The sequence below is a fragment of the Geotrypetes seraphini genome, chromosome 2 (assembly GCF_902459505.1).
Source record: "Geotrypetes seraphini chromosome 2, aGeoSer1.1, whole genome shotgun sequence".
NCBI lineage: Eukaryota > Metazoa > Chordata > Amphibia > Gymnophiona > Dermophiidae > Geotrypetes > Geotrypetes seraphini.
Genome location: NC_047085.1, coordinates 15,240,913 through 15,265,691, shown reverse-complemented (window position 1 = coordinate 15,265,691; position 24,779 = coordinate 15,240,913). Strand labels below are relative to the sequence as shown.

At 46.3% G+C, this 24,779-nt stretch overlaps 1 protein-coding gene across 2 annotated transcripts; it reads right to left on the bottom strand.

The window, feature by feature from the left end:
• Positions 1–4,088: 4,088 nt before the first annotated feature.
• On the bottom strand, positions 4,089–18,376 carry LOC117355349 (prostate stem cell antigen-like). Of its 2 annotated transcripts, XR_004538343.1 has the most exons (4): positions 18,194–18,376; positions 14,359–14,481; positions 5,959–6,398; positions 4,089–5,788 (listed from the first exon to the last, which is right to left on the bottom strand). XR_004538343.1 is itself a non-coding variant. In XM_033933778.1 (3 exons), the coding sequence occupies exons 1-3, from the start codon at positions 18,243–18,245 to the stop codon at positions 6,151–6,153; spliced, it is 423 nt and encodes a 140-aa protein (XP_033789669.1). In that variant the 5' UTR covers positions 18,246–18,376; the 3' UTR covers positions 5,925–6,150. The 2 variants fall into 2 exon arrangements, 1 of the variants encoding a protein (XP_033789669.1); XM_033933778.1 differs by lacking the exon at positions 4,089–5,788 and having other exon boundaries at positions 5,925–6,398.
• Between the last annotated feature and the right edge of the window lie 6,403 nt (positions 18,377–24,779).

Below are 24,779 nucleotides of genomic sequence, written 5' to 3'. Positions count from 1 at the left end.
GGAATCTATCCCCTTTCAATTTTAGAGAGTTCCCTCTCGTTCTCTTTACCTTGGAGAGGGTGAACAACCTGTCCTTATCTACTAAGTCTATTCCCTTCATTATCTTGAACGTTTCGATCATGTCCCCTCTCAGTCTCGTCTTTTCAAGGGAGAAGTGGCCCTCACTGTATGGCAACTCCTCCAGCCCCTAAATGACTCAGAAATGACTTGAAAATAGCTAGCCCTATTTCAGATGCACGTGACTATCTTAGAGCGAATAGTCCATCACCCCTGACACTGAATATTCCCAACAGATACTTAAAGAATGAGGTATATCATAGATCCTAGATCCAGAATAACTAGACTGACCTACAAGTGTATTCACTCCACAGCTCCTCAGTATCTTTCCTCTCTCCCCACACTCCCACTCTGTTCATTGGATACGTCTCTCTTATCTAGGGTTACCAGTCCCGCCACCCGCTACCTGCTCTCGTTGGGCAGGACATCATCTCATGTGTGGATGGGATGTGATGATGTCACACGCACACATGCCTGTGATGTCATCGTATAGAATCCACGTATGCACGGATGCCCTCCTGACCGATGCAATTTCGAGGAAGCTTTTCAAAACCCAGGCAAAATGCCGGGTTTTGATAAGCCGTCCGGACTCCCTGGATATGTCCTTGAAAAGGATGACATGTGCAGGGAAATCCGGGCGTCGGGTAACCCTATTCTTATCTGTCTTCTATGGCCAACTCCAGACTCCGTCCCTTCTACTTTGCTGCACCGTACACCTGGAACAAACTGCCTGACTCGATATGTCAGGCTCCGTCTTTGGCAGTCTTCAAATCCAGACTCAAAGCCCACTTCTTTGAAGCTGCTTTGAATTCCAAGCTCCAACCCACCTTCTAAGCACCAATATCTGTCTTATCATTCCCTCTGTATTGATGCACCTTCTTGTCTAGTTTGTCTGTCTTGACTAGATTGTAAGCTCTTTTGAGCAGGAACTGTCTTCTGTGCTTTGATGTACAGAGCTGCGTAGGTCTAGTAGTGCTGTTGAAATGAGTAGTAGCAGTAGTGTGGAATGTTGCTACTCTTTGGAGATTCTTCATGGAATGTTGCTACTCCTTTGGGGATTCCACATAATAGCAACATTCTAGAATCTCAAAGAAGAATAACATTCCGGAATCATGACTCAATACTTCAGGCTCCATCTCTGGCAGTCTTCAAATCCAAACTCGGAGCCCACTTCTTTGAAGCTGCTTTGAATTCCAAACTCCAACCCATCTTCTAAGCACCAATATCTGTCTTTTCCTGCCCTCTGTAATTCCTCCACCTGTGTATTGATGTACCTTCTTGTCCAGTTTGTCTGTTATGACTAGATTGCAGTGGCGTACCAAGGGGGGTGGCGGGGGGAGATCCACCCCGGGTGCAGCCTTAGGGGGGGTGCACCGCTGGCCAGGTCCGGAAAATTCTACCGGGCCGATCAGCCTGCCTTTCCCCGACGTCAATTCTGCTGTCGGAGAGGAAGTTCGGGCCAGCCAATCACTGCCTAGCTGGGCGGAACTTCCTCTCCGACGGCAGAATTGACGTCGGGGAGAGGAATGCTGGTCGTCCCGATGCAGGGAAGATGCAGGGAAGGAGAGCTTGGGGCGGCAGCAGCTTTGGGACATGTTACCCGATGGCGGTGACTTGGGGGGCTGTTCCCCGATGGCAGCGGCAATGGCTTGGGGGAGGGCAGGGAGAAAGAAAGAAAGAAAGGGGGCAGGCAGGGAGACAGAAGGAAAGAAGGGAAACAGAGAAAAGAAAGGGGGCATGAAGAGAGAAAAAAAGAAAGGGAGGCAGGGAGAAAGAAAGGGCAGGGAGACAGGAAGAAAAAGTTGGGGGAGGGAATGAAGTCTGGAGGAGAGGAAACATACAGGCTGAAAGAAGGGAAGAAAGATTGGATGCACAGTCAGAAGAAGAAAGTGCAACCAGAGACTCATGAAATCACCAGACAACAAGGTAGAAAAAATGATTTTATTTTAAATTTAGTGATCAAAATGTGTCTGAATTTATATCTGCTGTCTATATTTTGCACTATGGCCCCTCTTTTACTAAACCACAATAGCGGATTTTAGCGCAGGGAGCCTATGAGCGTCGAGAGCAGCCCTGGGCTTTCAGCACAGCTCCCTGCACTAAAAACTGCTATTGTGCTTTAGTAAAAAGGGAGGGGGGTATTTGTCTATTTTTGTATGGTTATTACTGAGGTGACAGTGCATAGAGTCATCTGCCTTGACCTCTTTGAAAAAAACCCAGAATAGGAATGATAATTAACATTTTCTCAGCGTACAGTGTGCTTTGTATTTTTTTAAATTTTTTATTGTTGATAGATCATTTTGACTTGGTCATTTTAAAAGTAGCTCGCAAGCCCAAAAAGTGTGGGCACCCCTGAGCTAGAGCGTTGATGCTGCGTGTTTCTGCCGTAAAGGTCATCTCTGACGCAACCGGAAGTTGCATCAGAGACAACCTTTACGGCAGCCATATGCAACTACAACGCTCTGGCTGCTGTAATAAGGCAGTTTAGACATTGCCGGCCAGGGAGGTTTGTCGGACCGGGCCTGTTGTCCGGGCCGGGGGGGGAGAAAGCGTCACGAAGGTAAGGGGCAGGGAGGAAGAAAGGGAGAAAAGGTGGGGTGGAGAGGGAAACAGGGTGAAACAGAGGGGGGAGAAGGACGCTGAAAGCACATGGGGAAGACAGAGGGGGAGAAGGACGCTGAAAGCACATGGGGAAGACAGAGTGGGAAGAAGATGCTGAATGGAAATGGGGAACAGAGAGTGGGGAGAAGATGCTAGAAGGGAAATGAGGAACAGAGAGTGGGGAGAAGATGCTGCAGGAAAATGGGGAAGAGAGAGTGGGGAGAAGACGCTGAAGGGAAATGGGGAAGAGAGAGTTGGGAGAAGACGCTGGCAGGGAAGAAGGCAGAGATGCCAGACTATGGGAGGAGCGGAGGGAAGAAGATGGGTGCCAGACCAATTTGGAAGGAGGGAGAAAGGGAGAGGCACAGTAACAGAGCAAATGGAAGATGCAGAGAGAAGAGAGACAGTGGATGGAAGGAAGAGAGTAACAACAAGATGAGGAAAGCAGAAACCAGAGAAGACAAAGGTAGAACAAAAATTTTCTATTTATTTATTGCTTTAGGAGACATGTGCCACTGTTTCTGTGGTGTTGCATTTTATGTAGAGTCCAGCTTCTTGCTGGTTCAATTTAACCTTTGTCTATGTATTTTTATTTTATCCCCCCTTTTACAAAACTGTGGAGCATTTTTTAGCGCCAGCCGTGGTGGTAGCAGTTCTGATGCTCAGAATTCTATGAGCATCAGAGCTGTTACCACCGTGGCTAAAATCCACACTACAGTTTTGTAAAAGGGGGAGGGGTTAGTTTGTGATGATATATTCCATACTAGGCGAAGGTGTTTTCTGTGTTCGAAAAACATGGTTTTCTGTTAGGATTGACGGTGTAGGATTGATCTGTACTAGTCTGGCTTGTTTAGTTTTACAATGGGTGTATTGATGTTGTACTACTCACTGCAGTATGTAAGATGCTACCTTTCCTAGGTACTCATGTGTGACATGTGGCTTGTTACTAAAAATCATGTTTTTCGTGCAGATGGGGAGGGGGAGTGCCAAAAAATGATGGGCCCCCGGATGTCACATATGCTAGGTAAGCCACTGCTAGATTGTAAGCTCTTTTGAGCAGGGACTGTCTCTTCTGTGTTTTGATGTACAGTGCTGTGTATGTCCATTAGCACAATAGAAATGATTAGTAGTAGTAGAAGCTGTCTGAACGCTCAGTGACATCACAATGCATCTGGGTCATTCCCAGAATTCTTGATAACATCATAATACAGCTATATATGGTTCCCCCACCTGAGCACTGTGTATCGATGCACCTTCTTGTCCAGTTTGTCTGTCTTGACTAGACTGTAAGCTCTTTTGAGCAGGGACTGTCTCTTCTGTGTTTTGAAGTACAGCGCTGCGTATGTCTACTAGCGCTATAGAAAGGATTAGTACTAGTACCTATATGTAGTAATTGAAAACAAAATCACACTGAAGCACTTAGAGAGAAAACATTACAATTTAATAGATGCTGACAGGAAGCAAACTGTAAATGAGAAGTTAGGCTTCCTTTTGCTTAATGTTCTATGAGATGGTGTGGAATAGATCAGGGGACAGTTTAGAATTGGTTGCACATATATTGGTCATAACACATCGGAAGTAGAATTTTTTTATTTTTTTTATTTCTTATATACCGCTATACCGTGAGGTTCAAAGCGGTTTACAATGAAGATAGATTAAAAATACATTAAAATAAAATAAATAAAAATGGTACTTTGGATTTCTCTAGCTGTCCCGAAGGCTCACAATCTAGCTAAAGTACCTGAGAAAACAATAAATGAAATGAAATGAAATAAAGTAAATTCCAGTCAGACAATAGGTTCTGATGTTAGAAGTTCATAAAGACGATATGTCAAGGAGCTAAAGCTGGTATGCTCCTTGAGCCCTAACGTATGCAGCCAAGCCAACACACTTTCTGAGAGCGTGTTCGCTGATGTGTAGACCATTAAAAGGACCCTCGTGAGACTTTGTTTTATCAGAAATTACCTCTGTGCAATGAGGAGGGAGGATGCCAGTTGGGCTGGGCCTATATGAAGCCTCAGAAAGTGGACCCTGGTCCTGGACAGTGCTGGGAACAATGGGGCTGAGAAGCCTGATAGGAATGGGAAGGGGAAGTTGGGTGACCAGACGGCTTTTCAAAACCCGGCACTTTGGGCTAACCGCACCAAAGCCATCCGATCCGTGGCCGATCCGATCCCGGGCGACCGATTCACAAAAGACTCCCCATGCAAATACGCTAATCGCAAACATGCCCGCAAGCGATCCTGACGCATGCGCAGACCAACTTCTTCGCCTATAGATGGTCTGCGCATGCGCTGGCTCTCATGACTTCCTTCTCGCTCCCTGAGTGTAAATTGACCAACTAACTGCCACCTCTGCGGCCCAGAAGTAAAGAGAAGCGAAAGACAGATCCCTCTGTTTGGAAGGCTGAGGTTGGCAAACAAGCTTTCAGAGCACCGGGGGAAGGAAGGGGGGAGCATGTGCAGTCTCGCCCTGTAGGTAAACGGCAAGCCTCAATCACCTGAGCACATAAGAATCACAGAGGGAGCTCGGTGACTGACCCGCATCCACAGGATATGAGGTGAAAAGATGCAGAAGGAAGATGGCTGCATACAAGAGCAGGGCGGCAGAGAGTAGGGCAGTCGGAAAGGACGCCAGCGACTGGTCCCCGGCAGTCGCTTCTTTGTTGATCAGCCAGCCCAGTCGGTGTTCCAGATTTTGGTTAGTGAATCGCTGCCCTCCTACTTCACATACCGTTTCCCCTCATTTGCGGATCGGATCGGAGGACGATCGGCACAGAGGTTAGTGAATCGGGTCGGAGGAAAATCGGGTCGGTACACGATCGCAAGCACGATCGGTGGGCTTAGTGAATCCAGCCCTTTGTCCGTGTTTGCAAAGCCTCCTCAAATCATGTTAGACAGGAAGGCAGAGCTAAGGCAGGAAGGGGGGCGGGATTAGGGCATTACAGGGTGGGGATGAGCGGGCCTGGGGGGCGGGTCTAAGGGGTCAGGATTTCCCAATTGGAAACTCTGGCAAGCCTATGAGGGAGGAGGGTAGAGAGAAGAAAGAAGGATGAGTCTTGGGAGTGAGAGAGGAGAAGGACCAGCTGTGTGATATATTAACCCCCTCTACATCAGGGGTCTCAAAGTCCCTCCTCGAGGGCCACAATCCAGTCGGGTTTTCAGGATTTCCTCAATGAATATGCATGAGATCTATTAGAATACAATGAAAGCAGTGCATGCAAATAGATCTCATGCATATTCATTGGGGAAATCCTGAAAACCCGACTGGATTGCGGCCCTCGAGGAGGGACTTTGACACCTCTGCTCTACATGGACTTCTACACAAAATTAACCTTTTAAAATTGCACTTCAATTAATTTTTGTTCAAAGAAAATGATTATGTTGTGTTTTGACCAAAAAAAAAAGCAAGATATTGCAGAAGTTTTAATTTTTAGCACAGAAATATACTCGGAGATAATGGCATGAATCAGCCCCTATCCTCCCTCCCACGTTAGAGTTCAAGGCTCAGCAGGGAGCCGAAGAAACCCACTGCGATGACTAGGGTCAGGACGCCGATCCTCACGCTCACGGCTGCGCTGACCTCGACTTCCTTTCGCTTTCTTTCACCTGCTTCCTTTTCATCTCCATTGAAGTTACACAGGTCGGTCTGGCAGCAGGAATCGGAGACCGTCAGCTCCTCGGCTACTACTGTCCGTGACGTACACTCTGCCGCACATCGCTTATTGATAGCAGTCTCTTCTACACAGAAAGCAAACAAAAGGATTTCATGACAAAATCATTTTAATCTGTAAGTCCGTCCTTTGGAAATAATCTGCACTATGATAGGGTTCTGCATCAGGAGCCACTAATGGATCGTGGAAGACTGATTCTTTTATGCGCAGGCTTACCATAGAGCGGGATACGCTTTGATTTGAAACATTTCCCAGGCCAGTTTTCACCCCCAAATGATAAGAAGAAACCCGAAATTCGGGGGCTTCTCCTCAGTCATGAAGAGGATGCACTTAGAGTCTGATACTAAGAGACGCCTAGATTAGGCATGTCTAGGTACCCTAATTGTGCACGCCTACCAACACCTAACTCTCCCCCTCCCTGCCCGCTCTTTTACTAATCTGGGGCCCAGAGTGCTAAATGCTCCAGGCCAATGGCTTAGTAAGGGGTGGGGGCGGGGGGTGTCCACTCCTGGGTCCCATCATGGTGAGGGCAATGGCGCCATCCTCCTTTTCGCCCCACTACCGCGTGCGCACACCCCTTCCCTTTGCATTATGGAAGATGCATTCCATCAAAAAATACTTTCACCCTACTTCTTTCTGATTACTAGTTCAAGCATTAATCTTATCTATTCTTGACTATCCTATATAATAAAAAGCTAGCCGCGCATGCGCACTCCTATTTGCGTGTTCCGTGCGCTGTAGGTCTGTGGTCGCAGGAGTGCGCATGCGCGAGTCCCCAGCCTTCTTCCCAGAACCTACCTTGGCCGCCAGCAGCGGCGGCTCCTCTCACAAGCCCCCAGCGTTGCTTTTAGCTCCTGCTGCATGGGGCCCACACCGACATTACCATTAAATCTTCAGGCGCGAGCGGCAGTTTGCCGCACACGCCCCAACACCAAGCGCTCTTTTAAAATCTTCAGGCGCGAGCGGCGGCTTGCCGCACGCGCCCTGACCTCCAAACCCCCCTGCCGGCATCTATTTTTCCTCCTCCTCCTTCTTGCCTGCTCACAGCGTTTAACTGAAAAGCGCTGCACTGTGCTGCCACTAGCCTCACAATCTTCTCTCCACTGTGGCCCGCCCTCTCACAACTTCCTGTTTCCACTAGAGTTGGCCACAGTGTAGAGAAGACACCGAGGCCAGCCACACCGCGGTGCAGCGCTTTTCTGTGAGGCAAGTAGATTTCTGTGGGTCATATGCACAGGGGGAGCAGGAAAGGAATGCTGCTGGACGGGGGGAGGGAAAAGGAAGGGAACAGGGGGAGCAGGCAAGGGGTGGGTGCACAGGGAAGGGGGGAATGCTGCTGCTGCATAGGGAAGTGGGGGGGAATGCTGCTGCTACACAGGGAAAGGGGGAATGCTGCTGCACAGGGAAGGAGGGAATGCTGCTGCTGTACAGGGAAGTGTGGGGGAATGCTGCTGTACAGGAAAGGGGGGAATGCTGTTGCTGCTACACAGAGAAGGGGGGAATGCTGCTGTTGCTGCACAGGGAAGTGGGGGAGGAGGGAAAGGGGGCCAGGGAGCAATCTTGGTTTGCTTTGGGGGAGAGACAAAAGGGGACCATAGAGAGAGACAGAAAGATAGGCAGGCAGCGCACGAGAATGAAAAACAGACACACAGAAAGACAGCAGGCAGGAAGAGAGACAGAAAGAAACACAGACAGACAAAGGGGGCCAGGGAGAGAGACAGACAGAAAGAAAGACAGACAGTGGGAGGGAGAGAGACGAAGAAAGAGACAGGGGCAGGGAGAGACACAGAAAGAAAGACAGATAGACATATTCTAGCACCCGTTAATATAACAGGCTTAATGACTAGTTGCAATATAATCTATTTAGGAGTTTGTAAAACCGTCTTGGGAAGATTAAGGCTAATCCAAAATACAGCGGTCCGTTTAATTTTCAGTTTAAAAAAACAGGAACATGTCAGCCCTTCCTACCGTCAGCTGCACTGCTTGCCAATGGAAGCAAGAGTACTTTTCAGATTTGCTTGTATTTGCTATAAGATATTATTTGGATTAGCTCCGCTATTGAAAGGTCACTTTGGGCAGCCAAAAAACTTAAGAGACTTGAAGACAGCACAGATGTTTTATTAGCATACGTCTTTATAATGCAATTAGACTAGTTAGTTGCATCTGATCTAGTTAGTCATGACATGTTGATTAATAGGTTAAGTGAAATCAGTTTAGCTAGTAAAGTTCTCTTCTGCTTCTCTGGATTTCTAAACAGAACTATGCACAAAGAATTATTGTCATTGTGACATATGTCTCAAGGGGTCCCTCGAGGTCATCCCTTTCTCAGATTCTTTTTAATGTTTGATTGGGTAATCTGGAAATCTTTCAGAATTACCATATTTTTCGCTCCATAAGACGCAGTTTTTCCCCCCCAAAAGTGGGTAGAAATAAGGGTGCGTCTTATGGAGTGAATACTCCCCTTATGTCCCCCTCGCACCTTTTCTTAAACCCCCCCTTCTCCCCCACACCTTTCTTTCATTGCCGGCAGTCCAGCGCTCCTTATGGAACAAATACCCCACCCACCGCACCTTTTTTTAACACCCCCCCTACCGCACCTTTCTTTAATCGCCAGCAGTCCAGCGCCCATCTCCACCTCTTCCTTCTCAGCGGCGAGGCCATGATGGTGTCCCGCCTTCCAATTGGCGGAGGGCAGTTGGAGGGGGCGTGTTCGTATGCACGCAGATGCTACGGAGATGAAGTGGCACAACACGTGTTTTCCGCGGTGCTTTGTTTTCCTTGCAGGCTCCGCTCCGGACTTGCTGCTTGTTTGCACCAGGGAAGCGGTGGGGCTCTGAACAGCACAATCAGCCCTGGTTGAGACTGAGAAGACTCGGTGGCCGTGGCTCTCCCCAGGCTGACTTCATCTCTCAACCTCTGCTACTATGTGTGCACAGCATTGCACATGAACCTGCAGTAGACAGAGCCCACAACAGACACGCAGGACGGGAGATCGCAGAGGCCCGCAAGAAAAGAGGACTCGGAGGTGCTGGACCACAGGCAATTTAAAAAAAGGAACTGGGGGGGCTGCAGGCTGCCTACCACCAGACCACCAGACACACCTGTGTGTGAAGGAGGAAAAACCATGAAAAAAATTATGAACCATATTTTTTTTTCTTGGTTTTTCCTCCTCTACACATAGGTGCATCTTATGGTCAGGTGCGTCTTATAGAGCGAAAATTACGGTAAATATTATTCCCCCCTTTATAAAACTGTAGCACAGTTATTAGCGCCGGTTGCAGTGGTAACTGCTCCGACACTCATAGAATTCCTATGAGCATCGGAGCTGCGACCCCTGCGGCTGGCACAAAAAAACATACTATGGTTTTATAAAAGGAGGGTATATGTAGATGATATTTTACTGTTATTTCTAAGGACAAATGATCTACAGAATGTTTATATTTTAATGAACGCCTCTCATATGAGGAAAGCCTAAAATGGTTAGGGCTGTTCAGCTTGGAAAAGAGACAGCTGAGGGGAGATAGGATTGAAGTCTACAAAATCCTGAGTGGAGTAGAACAGGTACAAGTGGATCGATTTTTCACTCCGTCAAAAATTACAAAGACTGGGGGACACTCGATGAAGTTACAGGGAAATACTTTTAAAACCAATAGGAGGAAATATTTCTTCACTCAGAGAATAGTTAAGATCTGGAACTCATTGTCAGAGGATGTGATGAGAGCAGATAGCGTAGCTGGTTTTAAGATATAAGGAACTAAGTATATTATTTTTATTGACATGAATGGGGTGTATAGGATGACAGATTTAGTGAGACAGTGGCTAACTTAAACTGTAAGACGAGGAGGAAATTTTCGCTCTGGAATGGCTGACATACCTGATTGCTTAATGGGGTGGTTTTTCAGATCTGCAAAGGGTGTTTGCTCTGCTATCTGATAATTGGCAATGGCCATAAGAACATAAGAATTGCCGCTGCTGGACCATATGCTTAAGTTGGACTCAAATATGGATGACCATGCAGCATATGAGGGGACTGAAGAGAACAGACTTATCAGTGACATGTCAGGCCTAAGATGTTGGGGCAAGATCACCTGGACAGAGAGCCGCGCTGAATGGCCCGCGCTGCTCCCAACGCTCATAGGAACTCTATGAGCGTCGGGTGCAGCGTGGGCCATTCAGCACGGCTCACCGCACTACAAACTGCTAGTGCATTTTGATAGAAGAGTTCCTTAGTTATACAGTGGTACCTTGGTTTACGAGCATAATTCGTTCCAGAAGCATGCTCGTAATCCAAAGTACTTGTATATCAAAGCACATGTCCCCATAGGCCATAATGGCAACACTGGCAATTAGTTCCAGAACCCAAAAGGTGCCGAGGAAGTGGCGAGGGGTGGCCAAGGGGTGTGTACCTGTCGGGTGCCGGGTGCTGCAGCGCCGTCTCCTCCATCCGCCTCCTCCGTCTGCCAGCCGCTGGAGAACCCCTGAGCCCACACAGCACCGCTTCAGGGGGATTCCTGTACCGTCCGCCGGCCAGCCTTCCACGCTGGGTGCCTTCCGCATGTTGGAGAGCCTATGAGAGGCCACGCAGCCGAGTGCTTTCCCACCTGCAAGTTGCATATGATCATGCGCTACATCGATGATTGACGCTGTGCGTGATCATACGCAACGTGCAGTTGGGACGGCACTCAGCTGCGTAGGCTCAGATAGAGGCTCTCCAACATGCGGAAGGCACCGGTGTGGAAGGCTGGCTTGCGGACAGAAGATGAATCTCTCCGAAGCGGCGCTTCCTGCAGCTGGAAGTGCTCATTTATCGGGGCAGTGTTCGATTTGCGAGACGAAAGTTTGTTGAGTGTTTTGCTCGTCTTGCAAAACACTCGCAAACCGTGTTACTCGCAAACCGAGGTTCCACTGTATTTATAGAGGAAAAACTAGTTTATCTGTAGGTTAGAAATATATAGGATTAGAGCTAGCTACTAGAGAATGACACAGGGAATAATTTTGTCCCCGTCACCGTCCCGTCCGCAGACCACCATCCTCTGCACCGCTCCATCCCCGCTGGTCCTTTCACTGCCCCGTCCCTGTCTCTGCCGTCCCCTTCACCGCCCTGTCACCGTCCCCACTGTCTCTTTCACCGCCCTGTCACCATCCCCGTCTTCAGCGTCTTCTCCTCTCCATCCCCCCATCCCCAGCACCCTTCACGCGGTCCAGCAGCTCCCTCCCGCCAGCCAGCCGGGCATTTCCCTCCCTCCCTCCCTCCTTTTCCCTTACCTTTTCTTCTTGAAACTGGCGATTTCTATAAGGCTATGAGCTGTATTACAGTTGGAGCCTTGAAGTCGCGTCGAGTTGCCTGCTAGAAAAGTCTCCTCCGATGCAACCGGAAACAGGAAGTTACGTCGGAGGAGACTTTTTCCAGCAGGCAACGCGACGCGACTTCAAGGCTCCAACTGTAATACAGCTCGTAGCCTTATAGAAATCGCCAGTTTCAAGAAGAAAAGGTAAGGGAAAAGGAGGGAGGGAGATGCATGGACGGCCGGCAGGAGAGAATGGGCTGCTGGATCGAACGCTCATTCACCGTGCATTCACTACTTGTTCACCGCCCCATGCTACCATTCACCGCTCCACGGGGCAGTGAATGGCCTTGTCCCCGAACTCGCGGTGACCTTTTTTTTTGGTCATCGTTTTGGCGGGTTACCCGCGGCTAGCCACGGGTAACAACCACCGTGTCATTCTCTACTAGCTACCTTTGAAGGATTTAAATATGATCACAAGCTGTAATTCACTTGTGAAGCCTTCAGTCGTACATGAACTCAAAACTGCGCTGGTTCAATTTTTCCGTGTAGTTATCAAAGCAATTCTTTCAATAAACCAATTTGATTATCTGTTTTTTGTTGTCATGTTTGGGAACATTGCTTATGAAGGGAGGTTTATTTCTTTATTTTAAAAATGTATGAATCGCTTAAACCGAAGCCATGTACAAAGAGTTCTGAATCCGTTTCCTGACAATTGCTTTGCAATAAAACAGATCTCTGGGTGAAAGCATAGCAGAAAAGATAAAGTTTGCATTCTTTAGGAGGGGGAGGTTGCAGGGACGGTTAATTATTATTTTTGATGAAAGATTCACATTTCAAGTTTCTTCAGGTTTTTGATTAAACGCTTATTCAAAATGCAAAGCGATTTACAAAATATTTAAAAAATAGCATAGAGACAAATAAATATTTTAACAAACTGAACATACTCGACCAAGATAACAAATCTACTAGGGATTGGACAAGTAAAACATACATGACTAATTAACAAGTACATATGGGGTAGTTGGCACTATAGGGTCCCTAGAAACAATAGGAAGGGGGGAGAAATACAATTGTTAAAGAAAAAAAGAAACAATTACGGTAAATACAAAAGGGAGTTGGGAAGATAGGAATAATAAACAGAAAGAAATAAATTGCGGACACCTTCCCCATAGGTGCATGTAACCTTACGAACATTATTAAGAATCCTATCTAAACAACCGCTTAAACCAAATCTCCACCTCAAGACACAGAAGAACCTCGAACCCTTTCGCCTTCCCCCCACTCAAAGGCACACAACGCAAGAAAATGTTTGACAACCTTCTGGCAACACAAGCAGCAAAAATCAACCATTCCATCTCCAATCTTATGACAATATCAGACAACTTCAAAACATTCAGAAAAGAAATCAAAACCCTGCTTTTCAAAAAATTCATCCAAATATCTTAACCCCTCCTCTTTTACCTCCAGAAGATTCACTGACCTTCAGATAACCTTCCCCCAAATTACCCACCTTAACACCTTCCAATTAAACAAATACCATAAATAGATTGTAACCTACCCTCTCTAACTACATTCCATATGTATTTTTCATACAGTTCTTCACTGTCAGTTTAATTTCCATCCTATAAGTTCATATAGAATTTTTCTTTTTTCAACTATCTTTATTTTCTCTTCTTTATTAATTTCCAGGTATTTAGTTAGATTGTGAGCCTTCGGGACAGTAAGGGAATTTTTAAGTACCTTCTTACTTCTCATTTATAATCTTAATGTATATTTTCTTCAAACCGCTTAGAACCTAATGGATGTAGTGGTATATAAGAAATAAATTACATTACATTACATTACATGTGATCAGCTGAAGGCATCTTTAAAAAGAAAACACTTTAGACTGCTTTTAAATTTTTTCGATTCATTTGTGTACTCAAAGTTGAGGTCTTTACACTTAGTCCAGTGATTTTCCACTTTTTTCATCCCATGCTTCTTCCACTCTCCAGGCCCTCGTTCCGACATGTATCCCTGTCCTTGAACGCCTTCCCTCTACCCCACCCCCGGGCATCTCTTACCCTTTTCTCCACCCCAGTCTGACATTTCCTTCCCTGACCTTCACCTTCCGAATCTATCATGAAATGGATGTCTCTTCCCAGGGGATTGCCAGCGCGGCAACGGTTCTTCAGCCTCCTCAGCGCTTTCCTTCTGCCGCGTTCCACCCCCTCTGACACAAAAATTCCTATTTCCACTTAAGTAGAATGCGGAAGAAGACAAGTTCTGGAGAGGCCGCAGGCAGCATATCAGAATCCACGCTTCACCCGCTCTGTCCTGGAAGTAGTAGACCCCGTTCTTCTCCCTGGGTGCTGTTAGTAGGGTTTCCAGACATGCCCTCCCGACAAGCAAACAGGTTGAGGGGGCGGGGCGTGACTCGGGTAGAACTGGGCGGGGCTATGGGTCCGCCTTTTTGTTCCAGAAAATCCGGTAACCCTAGCTGTTAGGACAGGGGTGTCAAAGTCCCTCCTCGAGGGCCGCAATCCAGTCGGGTTTTCAGGATTTCCCCAACGAATATGCATGAGATCTATTAGCATACAATGAAAGCAGTGGATGCAACTAGATCTCATGTATATTCATTGGGGAAATCCTGAAAACCCGACTGGATTGCGGCCCTCGAGGAGGGACTTTGACACCCCGGTGTTAGGAGCATCAAGAGTAATAACAGGGTAAAAAGGGGGTGTACTGAATGAAACTTACCATGTGCTATGGCATGAGTGGTCATGCAGTACATTGCTTCTGATGTGCAATTTGTTTCGATAAGGCACTTACTGTTCTTTAATTCGATTGCACTCTCACATGTGTAGCATTTCAGAGAGTCCGCTGTAAGAAAGACCACAATTTCATTAAGATGAATCAACATTTTCTTCTCTCAGACTTCCGTGGCTGGCGTCATGATGGTTGCTGTTGCCCGGTTCTCGCCGCGTCTGGGTCTGCATCTCTCGCTCCCCTTCCCTGGAACCACCGTCTTTCTCAATCTCTCCCTCCCTCCCCTCCCAATCCCAGCATCTACCTTTCTCTCCCTCTTCACTCTCTATTCCCCAAAACTTCACCTGTGGTAGCATCTCTCTCTACCCAGACATGGCAAGACCCGGATAACAGCAATAATCCACATTTCCTTCAACTGCCGAACTCTGATCATTTTTCAACTAGAATCCTTGTTGGGTGTTTGGAGAATGCGTCGCATTTTTCTATCCAGTAAAATCTCCAGATGGATTGGGTCAGTGCTTAACATGGTGGGAATCAGTGGTGTAGTAAGGGTGAGCGGCACCCCTCCCCCCCACTGCGCCCTCTTCCCTTTCCCCAAACCTTTTCAACTTCTCCGGCGTGAGCAGCATGCCCGCGTCAGTGTCCGCTCGCCCTTTGATGTCATATCCTAGGCGCGGTGCCCGGAACTGACGTCAGAGACAGTGCCGATGCAGACGCGGAAAGCAGCCTTACGCCAGGGCAGTAAAAAAGGTATGGGGAAGGCAGGGGGCGTGTACACGTGGCAAGGAGAGGAGTGGGGGGCGGTGGGAAGGAGTGGGCGTCGCGCCCTTAGGGCGACCGCGCCTGGGATGGACCGCCCCCCCTCCCTTACTATGCCGCTGGCAGAAATCAACTGTTGCCTCCCTCTTACGCCAGTGAAGACTACATATGAGCTTACTCTTTCTGTCTACTGTTTGATAAACTGTATAACCAAGAACTTCTAATAATTGTCTGACCACGTGGTCCAAAAATAATAATAGGAAAAGTACCCATCATGGAATTATGCATCGGAGACTCTAAACGTTATTAATGTGAATACAATGGGATGAAAAAGCCTCAGAGTATGGAGCAGTTAACCCGGCTGGGTTTCAAACGTGATCAACCCACTCACTCCCAATGAAATCTTAGGCAAAAGAAAAACCCTTCCTTTCTATTCCTTAAATAAATAAATGCGTGGATGCCATGCGATGACATCACGTGCACAGATGTGGTCACCTGATGTCATCCTCCTGCCCGAGAGCAGGAAGCAGGGGGCAGGCCTGGGGCATAATGGGGCAGGGATGGGTGGATCTGGGCGGGCCTGGGGGGGGGTCCGGATTTTACTAAAGTAAAATCTGATAACCCTACTAAGGGTCTGATTGGCTCAGGCACCTAAGGCCCCTCCCCCGGATTCAGGGAGTCCTGCCGGTCCAGCTGATTGATGATTCCCCTGCCCCGATCAGCTGAACCGGCAGGCAGAGAGAGCAAGGGCTGCTTTTTTTTGACAGACAGACATGAGGACTTGCTGTGCTAGCAATTGCTCTTCTGAACAAGCGCCAGGCACAGTTCCTCCCCCTTTCACCAGCAAGGCTCTGCACGAATAGCATGCATATAATTTGCATGCTATTGTGCTAAGCATCACTACGGTAATTTTTACTGTGGTGTCTGGAGCTTTGTGCTTCGGGACCTTTTTCTTTCTCCACGTACATCATCCATATTCCCTTGGTGTCCCTATCCCGTCATATCCAACATTGGCCCTCTGTGTGCCAGCCCCCCCCTTATTCAGAATTGACCCTGTTTCCCTGAGCTGCCTTGTCCAGCATCCTCCCATTGGTTTAGCACTGCCAATGATTGTGTTCTGTGATTCTTTGCTATCACTGTTTGGAGTTCTTTTCTTGCCCGTCATGTCAAATGGAACGGTGCGGTTATCCTTCAGAGTGTCCAGCATGGCCGGTGTCCCTGCCCCCCCCCCCACTCTGTCCACATCCCAGTGCTCCTACCAAGCTCAGCATTCTCCTCCTGTGTCCCTATCCATTCCTGGATCCAGCTTCTCCTCCTCTCTGCCCGGTTCATATACAAAAGCGCGCGACAACCCAGCGCAGACAACTGAGCGCAAAGCGGAAGCGCGCCAAAGAAAAACAGTATTTTAAGGGGGCTCCGACAGGGGGTGTTGGTGGGGAACCTCCCCACACACTTTACTTAACAGAGATCGTGCCGGCGTTGTGGGGGGTTTGAGGGATTGTAACCCCCCTCATTTACTGGAAACAACTTTTTCCCTCTTTTTTAGGGAAAAAGTGAAGTTTTCAGTATAATGTGGGGTGTTACATCCCCCCAAACCCCCCCCAATGCCGGCGCGATCTCTGTTAAGTAAAGTGAGGGGTTCCCCCACACACACCCTCGTCGGAGCCCTTTAAAATACTGTTTTCTTCGGCACGCTTCCACCTTGCGCTCAGTTGTCTGCGCTGGATTGTCATTGCGCCTTTGTCGTCACGCGCTTTTGACCTGTCACCCTCTGCCCTCTTCGCCCAATACTTTCTCTCTCTTTCTACGCTTCCCCCATATTCATGTGGTCCAGTATCTCTCAGTCTTTCTCCTTTCTGCCCCCACTCCATCATTTCTCCTCCCTCTTCTGTCCATTCTCTACAAGCGGGCATCTTTCTCGGTCTCTCTTGCTTCCCTCTGCCCCTCTCTCCCCTCCAGACCCCACAGTCTAGCATCTCTTACTTTTGCCCTTCCCCCTTAGCTCGTGTATTGTAACACCTGTTCCAAAGCTCATGTATTATAACACCTTTACTGAAGCTCATGCAAACCGCTCTGAATTGACCCCCCCCCAATCATTAGTAGCTGTATAGAAGCTTCCAATAACCATAATGAGCACTTTTTATGGGTGTTTGTTTAATTGTGGGGCTGTTCTTCGACAGAGCTACGTCAAAACATTGACTCTATGTTGGAGTAATATCACCTGGCCATTATCCAATCCAAGGACGGATGAGTATTTAATCTCTAGTATCTAAACAATCATCACCCCCCCTCTTTTTAGCGCTGGCTGGCACGCTGAATGCTATGCACTGCTCCGATGCTCATAGAGGTCCCATGATTGTCGTAATAGCGTACAGCATTCAGCGCGCCAACTTGCGCTAAAAAACGATTTTGCAGATTTGTAAAAGTGGGGGGGGGGGGGAAATCACATGTGAAGGAAATTGATAAACATGTTAAGAACAACTGAAAACTACCACCACCCCCCACCCCCACCCCCACCCCCACACCGCTTTTTTTACAAAACCGTGAAAGCGTTTTTTAACGCCGGCCGGCATGCTGAGTGCTGTGCGCTGCTCCGACGCTCATAGCAACTCTATGAGCTTCAGAGCAGCGCAAAGCATTAAGAGCGCCGGCCGGCGCTAAAGCCCACTTTTGCGGTTTTGAAAAATGGGGGAGGGGAGGGGGGAGGTAAGTGACCAATGAGGAGTTGGGTGTGTGAGTCTGCTTCTATACGCTGGATTTGTGCAGTGGTACCGGCTGAGGTCTGAAGATTATAAATTCAGAGGAGGATTTTTTTTTTAAATTGTTTCGAATTATACGCCCTGAATTATAGTTCAGAGCGGGCGTGTTGTGTAGTTATCTAATTCAAGCCCTACCTGTATACTACCTTGGATGGATGCCTTCATAAAGGCAATTAATAAATCTACACAACTACTGTAACCACAATTCTAATGAAATTATTAAAGATATTTCTTTAAAGGAAGAAAAGGCTCTGTCAGACTCAAAGGTAACGGGGGACGTGATATTCCAGTTCTTGTGTCTTACTTACCGGGGTGCAGACACAGCGCTGCGGCCAGCAGAGAGAGAAGGAACGTCTTCATCTTCAGTTGATGCCTTCAGACCACAGGAGGCAGGATCCGCTAGGAGTTGGTAAATGCTCTTAGGTTCACGGTGCAAAAAAACACATTGACTCGCATAGAAATGATACTGGCTACTACGGTGCTTCACTCTGAATCACGTATTGCTGAAATTCTGGCTATAGAATCTTTCTGTGAATATATGTAATTTATGACACAATAGTCCATGGTTGTTGCTTGATTTCTCTCATGGCTTGTGGTCGTTCTATGCTGTAAATCCTTCATATCTTCCCTTTTCTCAGTATTGTTCATGTGCAAAAGAGCTTTTCAGTGTGGTGCAATGGTTAAAGCTACAGCCTCAGCATCTTGAGATTGTGGGTTCAAGCCCCCGCTGCTCCCTGTGACCCTGGGCAAGTCACTTAATCCCCTCCCCCCCCCCCCATTGCCCCAGGTACATTAGATAGATTGTGAGCCAGACAGGGAAAAATGCTTGAGTACCTGAATAAATTCATGTAAACCGTTCTGAGCTCCCCTGGGAGAACAGTAGAGAAAACTGACTAAATAAATAGTGTGAACAGCTTCAGCCTCTGATAGCCAGAGCTGGTATTGTGACGTCATAATGCCTCATTCCACCAATAAGAGCCAACCTCATCAGTGATGTCACAATGGCCGGTTTGTCCTACACTTGGATCACTTTTTGCTACATTTTGAGTTCTAGAGTGGCGCAGTGGTTAAAGCTACAACCTCAGCACCCTGAGGTTGTGGGTTCAAAACCCATGCTGTTCCTTGTGACCCTGAGCAAGTCACTAAATCCTCCACTGCCCCAGGTACATTAGATAGATTGTGAGCCAGACAGGGAAACATGCTTGAGTACCTGAATCAATTCATGTAAACAGTTCTGAGCTCCCCTGGGAGAACAGTATAGAAAATTGAATAAATAGATATAATTCATAATCCGCCCATATCTATCATATTATTTGTACAGAGTATGCAATAAATATATATTTTACACAATTGAGATTTGCAGGAAAGGCTTTGCTCTCTTGTACTAATTTATATATACGGAATTTTTCATTGATAAGGTGAGATCTTAATGGAAGTGAACATGCAAACTCTTTATTTAACCCTTTAATTGTGTGTGTGTGGGGGGGGGGAGGTTTCAAGATGGCGTCCAGATAGAAAACGGGCTACAGTTCCTACATTTTTATTTTTTTTTTGTATTTTTGCTTTTTGCATTTTTGTTCATTTTTCTGTTCATTTGCTTTGTCTCTGAAATTTTTGTTTTATTCCAAATTCTGATCTGAGCGAGGCAGAGGTTTCATACTTTTATTAACACTATACATTTTCCTAGATCGACTGTCCAAAGGTCCTCAAACCTGCCGCTGTCATGGTTGAAATTAATCGGAGGATCGTGGCTCTCTTTTCTTTTGGGGCTAGCCACGTGACGACAGAGCATGGAGGGATGTGTTCGCCTACATTTAAGACTTCTCCATTCATCCAGAGCCTGCAATCTTTTTGGCTCCGGCGACAGGAACTTTGATCTGATCCCGACAGGGAGACTGGTGCTCCGGTGGCGCTGTTACATTCCATTGACATTTGAATGGTGTCGGGTCCATTGGCTGGGGGAACGTCTTTTGCTTTCAAACCCTCAAGTGAGCTATTTTGTTGCTGGCACGGAATTGAGGCAGTGTTCCCTTCACGTTCTCTTGGGTCTGCATGTTTCCATTCTTGGTTCAGTCTGCTGTATTCCGTGGCTGAACTATTTCCCGCAGCAGAATTGAATTTGGCTTGGAGAACACACGTGCCTTTTGCGGCCCAACTTATGGCCCTGAGCCTTTGCTTGCATTCAGGCTTCTGTTTAGGTCCTAGGCCTTAAGAGGACAATCCAACCCTCTTTGCACTACCGTTTCGGAGTATAGTGGTGGCGCTGCAACATTTGGACGAGAGCAATGGTGTCAAGTAACAGGAATTTGGAGATGTAGATCTCCCAAAAGAAATATCAAAAAATTTACAGAGTACTAGGCCTCCGCTTCAATAACACTGGTCAACAGGCTTTTTGCTACTGCTGTTCTGTCACCTGTGCCTTAACAAGGGCCACATGCTGACTCTAAATCTGAAAACAGTTTTTGTCTATCACATCCTGTTTTTAAGTTATGAGTCAGTTTGTGTTTCTATCATTTTCATCAATAGCGTCTGTATTTTACTGTTTCTGTTACACAATAATGCCTTTTAGGGCAGTTCATCGATCACTTGCATACCAGTGATTTGAAAATTTATACTAAAAAGTGATTGTGCTGCTTTTTCTACCTGTGAATTTTTATATTTCGTTTGTTTGTGTCTAAGATCTCGTAATTATTATGAACAGACGAGGTCGTGTTAGCCATCCTGATAATTTACTGCACAAGACCAGCGAAAGAATCTGTCTAGTTGACTTCAACGTGCAAACAAGCATTATTTAGGCTGTAAAGTTGGCGACCAAGATAAAGCGTGGGCACCTCATGTCTGCTCCACTGTCTGCTATTCTGGATTAACAGCATTCGTGCTGGTCGTTCAGAATTTTCTTGGTAGTCACAGATCAGAGAATTATGCCGAGCTTGTGGAGAACATGCTGACAGCGTATCAGCTAATGGGTGCCAGAATGTCACTTAAAATGCACTTCTTACATTCTCACCTCGACTTCTTCCCACCCAATCTTGGTGATGTCAGCGATGAGCATGGGGAAAGATTTCATCGAGATATCAAGGTGATGGAAAGCAGATATCAGGGAAAGTTCAATCCCAGTATGATGGGACACTATTGTTGGTTCTTGCAAAGAGAGACAAAAGTACAGTACAAGCGTAAAAGCAAGTGTCTCAAACATTTCTGAACATGCTGACATCACTTTTGTGTGAGTTAAGAGAAGTGTAACTATATGCTGTAACATGTCTCTTTATTGTCTTCATGTTTGTTTTCAGAGTAAACTTCTTAACACAAGTCAGGGGAGGGAAGTTTCATGGCGACTTCAGGAAGTACTTCTTCACCGAGAGAGTGGTAGATCATTGGAACAGACTCCCACTCCAGGTGATAAAGGCCAGCAGCGTGACGGATTTTAAGAGAAAATGGGATACTCACGTGGGATCTTTAAGGGAGTAAAACTCAGGGAGGAGGGATACTTGGAATGGGCAGACTTGGTGGGCTATAGCCCTTTTCTGCCGCTTTTTTCTATGTTTCTATGTTTAAGTTTGGTGGGACTTAGTTCATACTTGCAATATTGTGCCGATATGGCAAACTGTTTAAAAAAATCAGTAAGGTGTATCTCAGAAACCTGACATGCTGGCTGAATTTCAATTATAGATATGAAATCGGAGTCATTAAATTAACTAAGAACGCTTCTTAAGTTCTCAGTAGCTGTTGATGGCCCGCTGTCATGGGCCTACATCCAATGAGAGACCTCACGCTCCATATACTGTTGTTAATCAATAAGTATATTTATTAATAAATCAATAACAGCTTATGAGAACAAGTCTTTACAGCATATGGAGCTGACAGATAGTATGCCTCAAGCGCTTGAGTATACCTGGATGTCTGTCCTCCTTTCGCAAACACAAAGGCTATCTCTTATACAATTTTTGACAGCCTGAGGCCACGTTGACACATATCATACTGTTAATTTTTATTGGTCACTTACAAACGTCATTACATTTATCAGTTTATTAATTGGTTCATAATATCTGTGTCATACCATACGCGTGTCCTGTTTACCTTTTCCCCGCATATGCTGTTTTAATCATCATGTCAGCAATTTTAAGCCATCGGCCAGTAAAAGCCTGCCCATCACAGCATATTCTTGCAAAATAATGTATTTTTATATTCTTGGTCAAGACATGTTCTCATCCTTCTTAGATTCACTACCAGTTGCCATGTAAAAGAATAAGTTTCGTTTCACTCGCTCATTTTTAGGATAAGTTTCGCTTGGCTTGCTGATTTCAGCAAGCATAGATTGTGCAAAGGCTTGACAGTTTTAGTCAGAGCATTCTCAGCCATCTTAGGCCTTTGGTTGTGTTTATTGGCCTAATACGTTAGGGGATTTCAGGGGGGGGGGCTCTTCACCTGTCACCTGTACAGGACTCTTGCTCTCTCTCCTCCCCCTCCCTTCTCATAGCAAAGAAAAACTTTTTTTTATGTTGACCAGTGATAATCAACATTATTTTCATATGGCCACAGTCATCTGTGAGTACTAGTAGTGATCATACAGTAATTTTAACAAAAAAGGGCCTCAAAGTCCATAAGGACCATGCACTCTATAATGGGGACATTGGCTCCCTTAATGAGTTTAAATTATTCACATTGGCATGGTAGCGGGAAAAAAACATAAAGAAGAAAGAAACCTCCAAATTTGGAGAAAATACTTCTCAGGTTTAAAAAACCGCTAACCAAACTACTATCAAATCCTAACCACTAGTCACAAATTGAACTTAACAATAACTAACTAATAACTTTATTTTTTCTATACCGCCATAGTCAGGCGACTTCTAGGCGGTTTACATTGTAAGAGGGCTGGACATTCAGCGAATAACAAGAAGGTCTTAATACAATACCATAAGTCTACATACAATACCGTACAATGAGTCTAAATATAATACAATACAATACATTACAATGAGTCTAAATACAATACAATACAATAAGTCTAAATACAATACCATACAGTGAGTCTAAATACTATACAATAATCTAAATGGGAAACTTACGTACTAATTGGAGTTCTATGGGTAATGAGTACCTGAATACAGTGGTGCCTCGCATAACGAACGCCTCGCACAGCGAACGCTGCACACAACGAACTTCATGTCTTGATTCACACAACGAAGTCGCCCGAGCTTCCACGATCGCTGCCGATGTATTGAATCCTTCCGCGCAGGCACTGCAGGCAGTCATTAGTCACTGCGCTTAACGCGTTTCACATAACGAACTTTTCGCATAACAAACTTGCTCCTGGAACGAATTAAGTTCGTTGTGTGAGGCACCACTGTACTTTAGTACAGTACTTACATATTGATTGGAGTTCTATGGGTAGAGAATACCTGAATACATGAAAGGAGCTTCTTGAGAGAAAGAAAAAAAGGCATTTACAGGGGGGAAGTCCTAGTGAGGGAGGGGACAGTTTTAGTCAATGAATTTGGCGAAAAGGGCGGTTTTAATCGATTTTCGGAATGCACTGTATGTCAGATTGGGTTCGTTTATGTAGTTTTTCAGCCAAACTTGCTGTCTGTTCGCTTGGAACTTAAAGGTTCTGTCCAGGAATGATTTGTATCTGCAGCCTGTAATCTTTGGGTAAATAGAAGAGAGAGGTGCGTATGGGAAGTGTGTGATGCAGTGGTTAGAGACACATCCCCAGCACCCTGGGGTTATGGGTTCAAATCCCACACTGTTCCTTGCGACCCTGGGCAAGTCACCTAATCCCCCAGTGCCCCAGCTACATTCGATAGAGCAGGAACCTATGGCTCGCGAGCCAGATGTGGCACTTTTGAAGGCTGTATCTGGCTCGCTGCCAACGTGACACTCTGATTTCCGGGGGCGGAGCCAAGGAGAGCGGCCACACACACTACGAACTCCTCTGCTGCAGCGGAGAAAAAATGCAGCAGAGGACACCCGAGCAGACCTACCCAGACCAACGGGGACATTCTGCCGGTCACCTGGAAGCGGGAGCCGCCGACACAGAGCCGGATCGGATCCGAGCCAGGACGGGGACAGCGGCGGCCATCTTCTGCCGCTCTGCACAGTGTGGCACCTCCCCCAGCTGCAGATTCTAGCCTGGACCGCAGCAAGCTATACCAGTGAAGGGGACAAGTTGTGAGTGTGCCTACTTCATTTGTTATTGCTCCAGAACCCCTCCTAATCTCCCCGTGTCCCTCTGTGACTATATGAATGCATGGGAAAGATCCTTGGCTGGGGCTTGATTGATGCATGCTGGGAAAGAATAACACATCTTCTTTCCGCCGAGCGCAGGCCACACCCTCCTCTGCATCGCATCCGGCATCCTTGGGACCCACAGCATAACAACATTATTAAAAAGAATTCAGAGACTTATTGTACTTTAAAAGTGTTGGTCTTACATAAAATGCACACATTTTCTTGTATTTAGTTTTAAACATATTGTATGGCTCTCATGGAATTATATTTTAAAATATGTCGTGCTTATGGTTCTCTCAGCCAAAAAGGTTCCTGACCGCTGCGATAGAGCATGAGCCTGCCAAGACAGATAGGGAAAAATGTTTGAGTACCTGAATAATTTGTAATCCACATAGAAATGTAGGATATGCAGAATATAAATAAATAGACGAGAGCAGATCCTTGTGTCATAACTTAGGTAAGTTCAAAAATATCCGATGTAACTTAGCTCATGTTCCAGCAGTTTCTTTACGCTGACGAGACTAGTCAGTCATTAATTATACTCCAAGCGGTCCAAAAAATCTGAAGCAATCACCAAAGATCCACTTTCACATAAATCTCAAAAATAATAATTTAAACTCATTGAGGGAGATGATATCCCCAGTATAAAGTTAATAGCCTTTATGG

Bases quoted from the DNA above. Each gene is read 5' to 3' on its own strand.
- LOC117355349 (XM_033933778.1), bottom strand. From the start codon at position 18,245: ATGAAGACGTTCCTTCTCTCTCTGCTGGCCGCAGCGCTGTGTCTGCAC. The intron at 14,482-18,193 runs GTAAGTAAGACA...TCTTTCTTACAG, and splicing joins AGCGCTGTGTCTGCACCCCG to CGGACTCTCTGAAATGCTAC. The intron at 6,399-14,358 runs GTAAGTTTCATT...CTTTCTGTGTAG, and splicing joins CACTCATGCCATAGCACATG to AAGAGACTGCTATCAATAAG.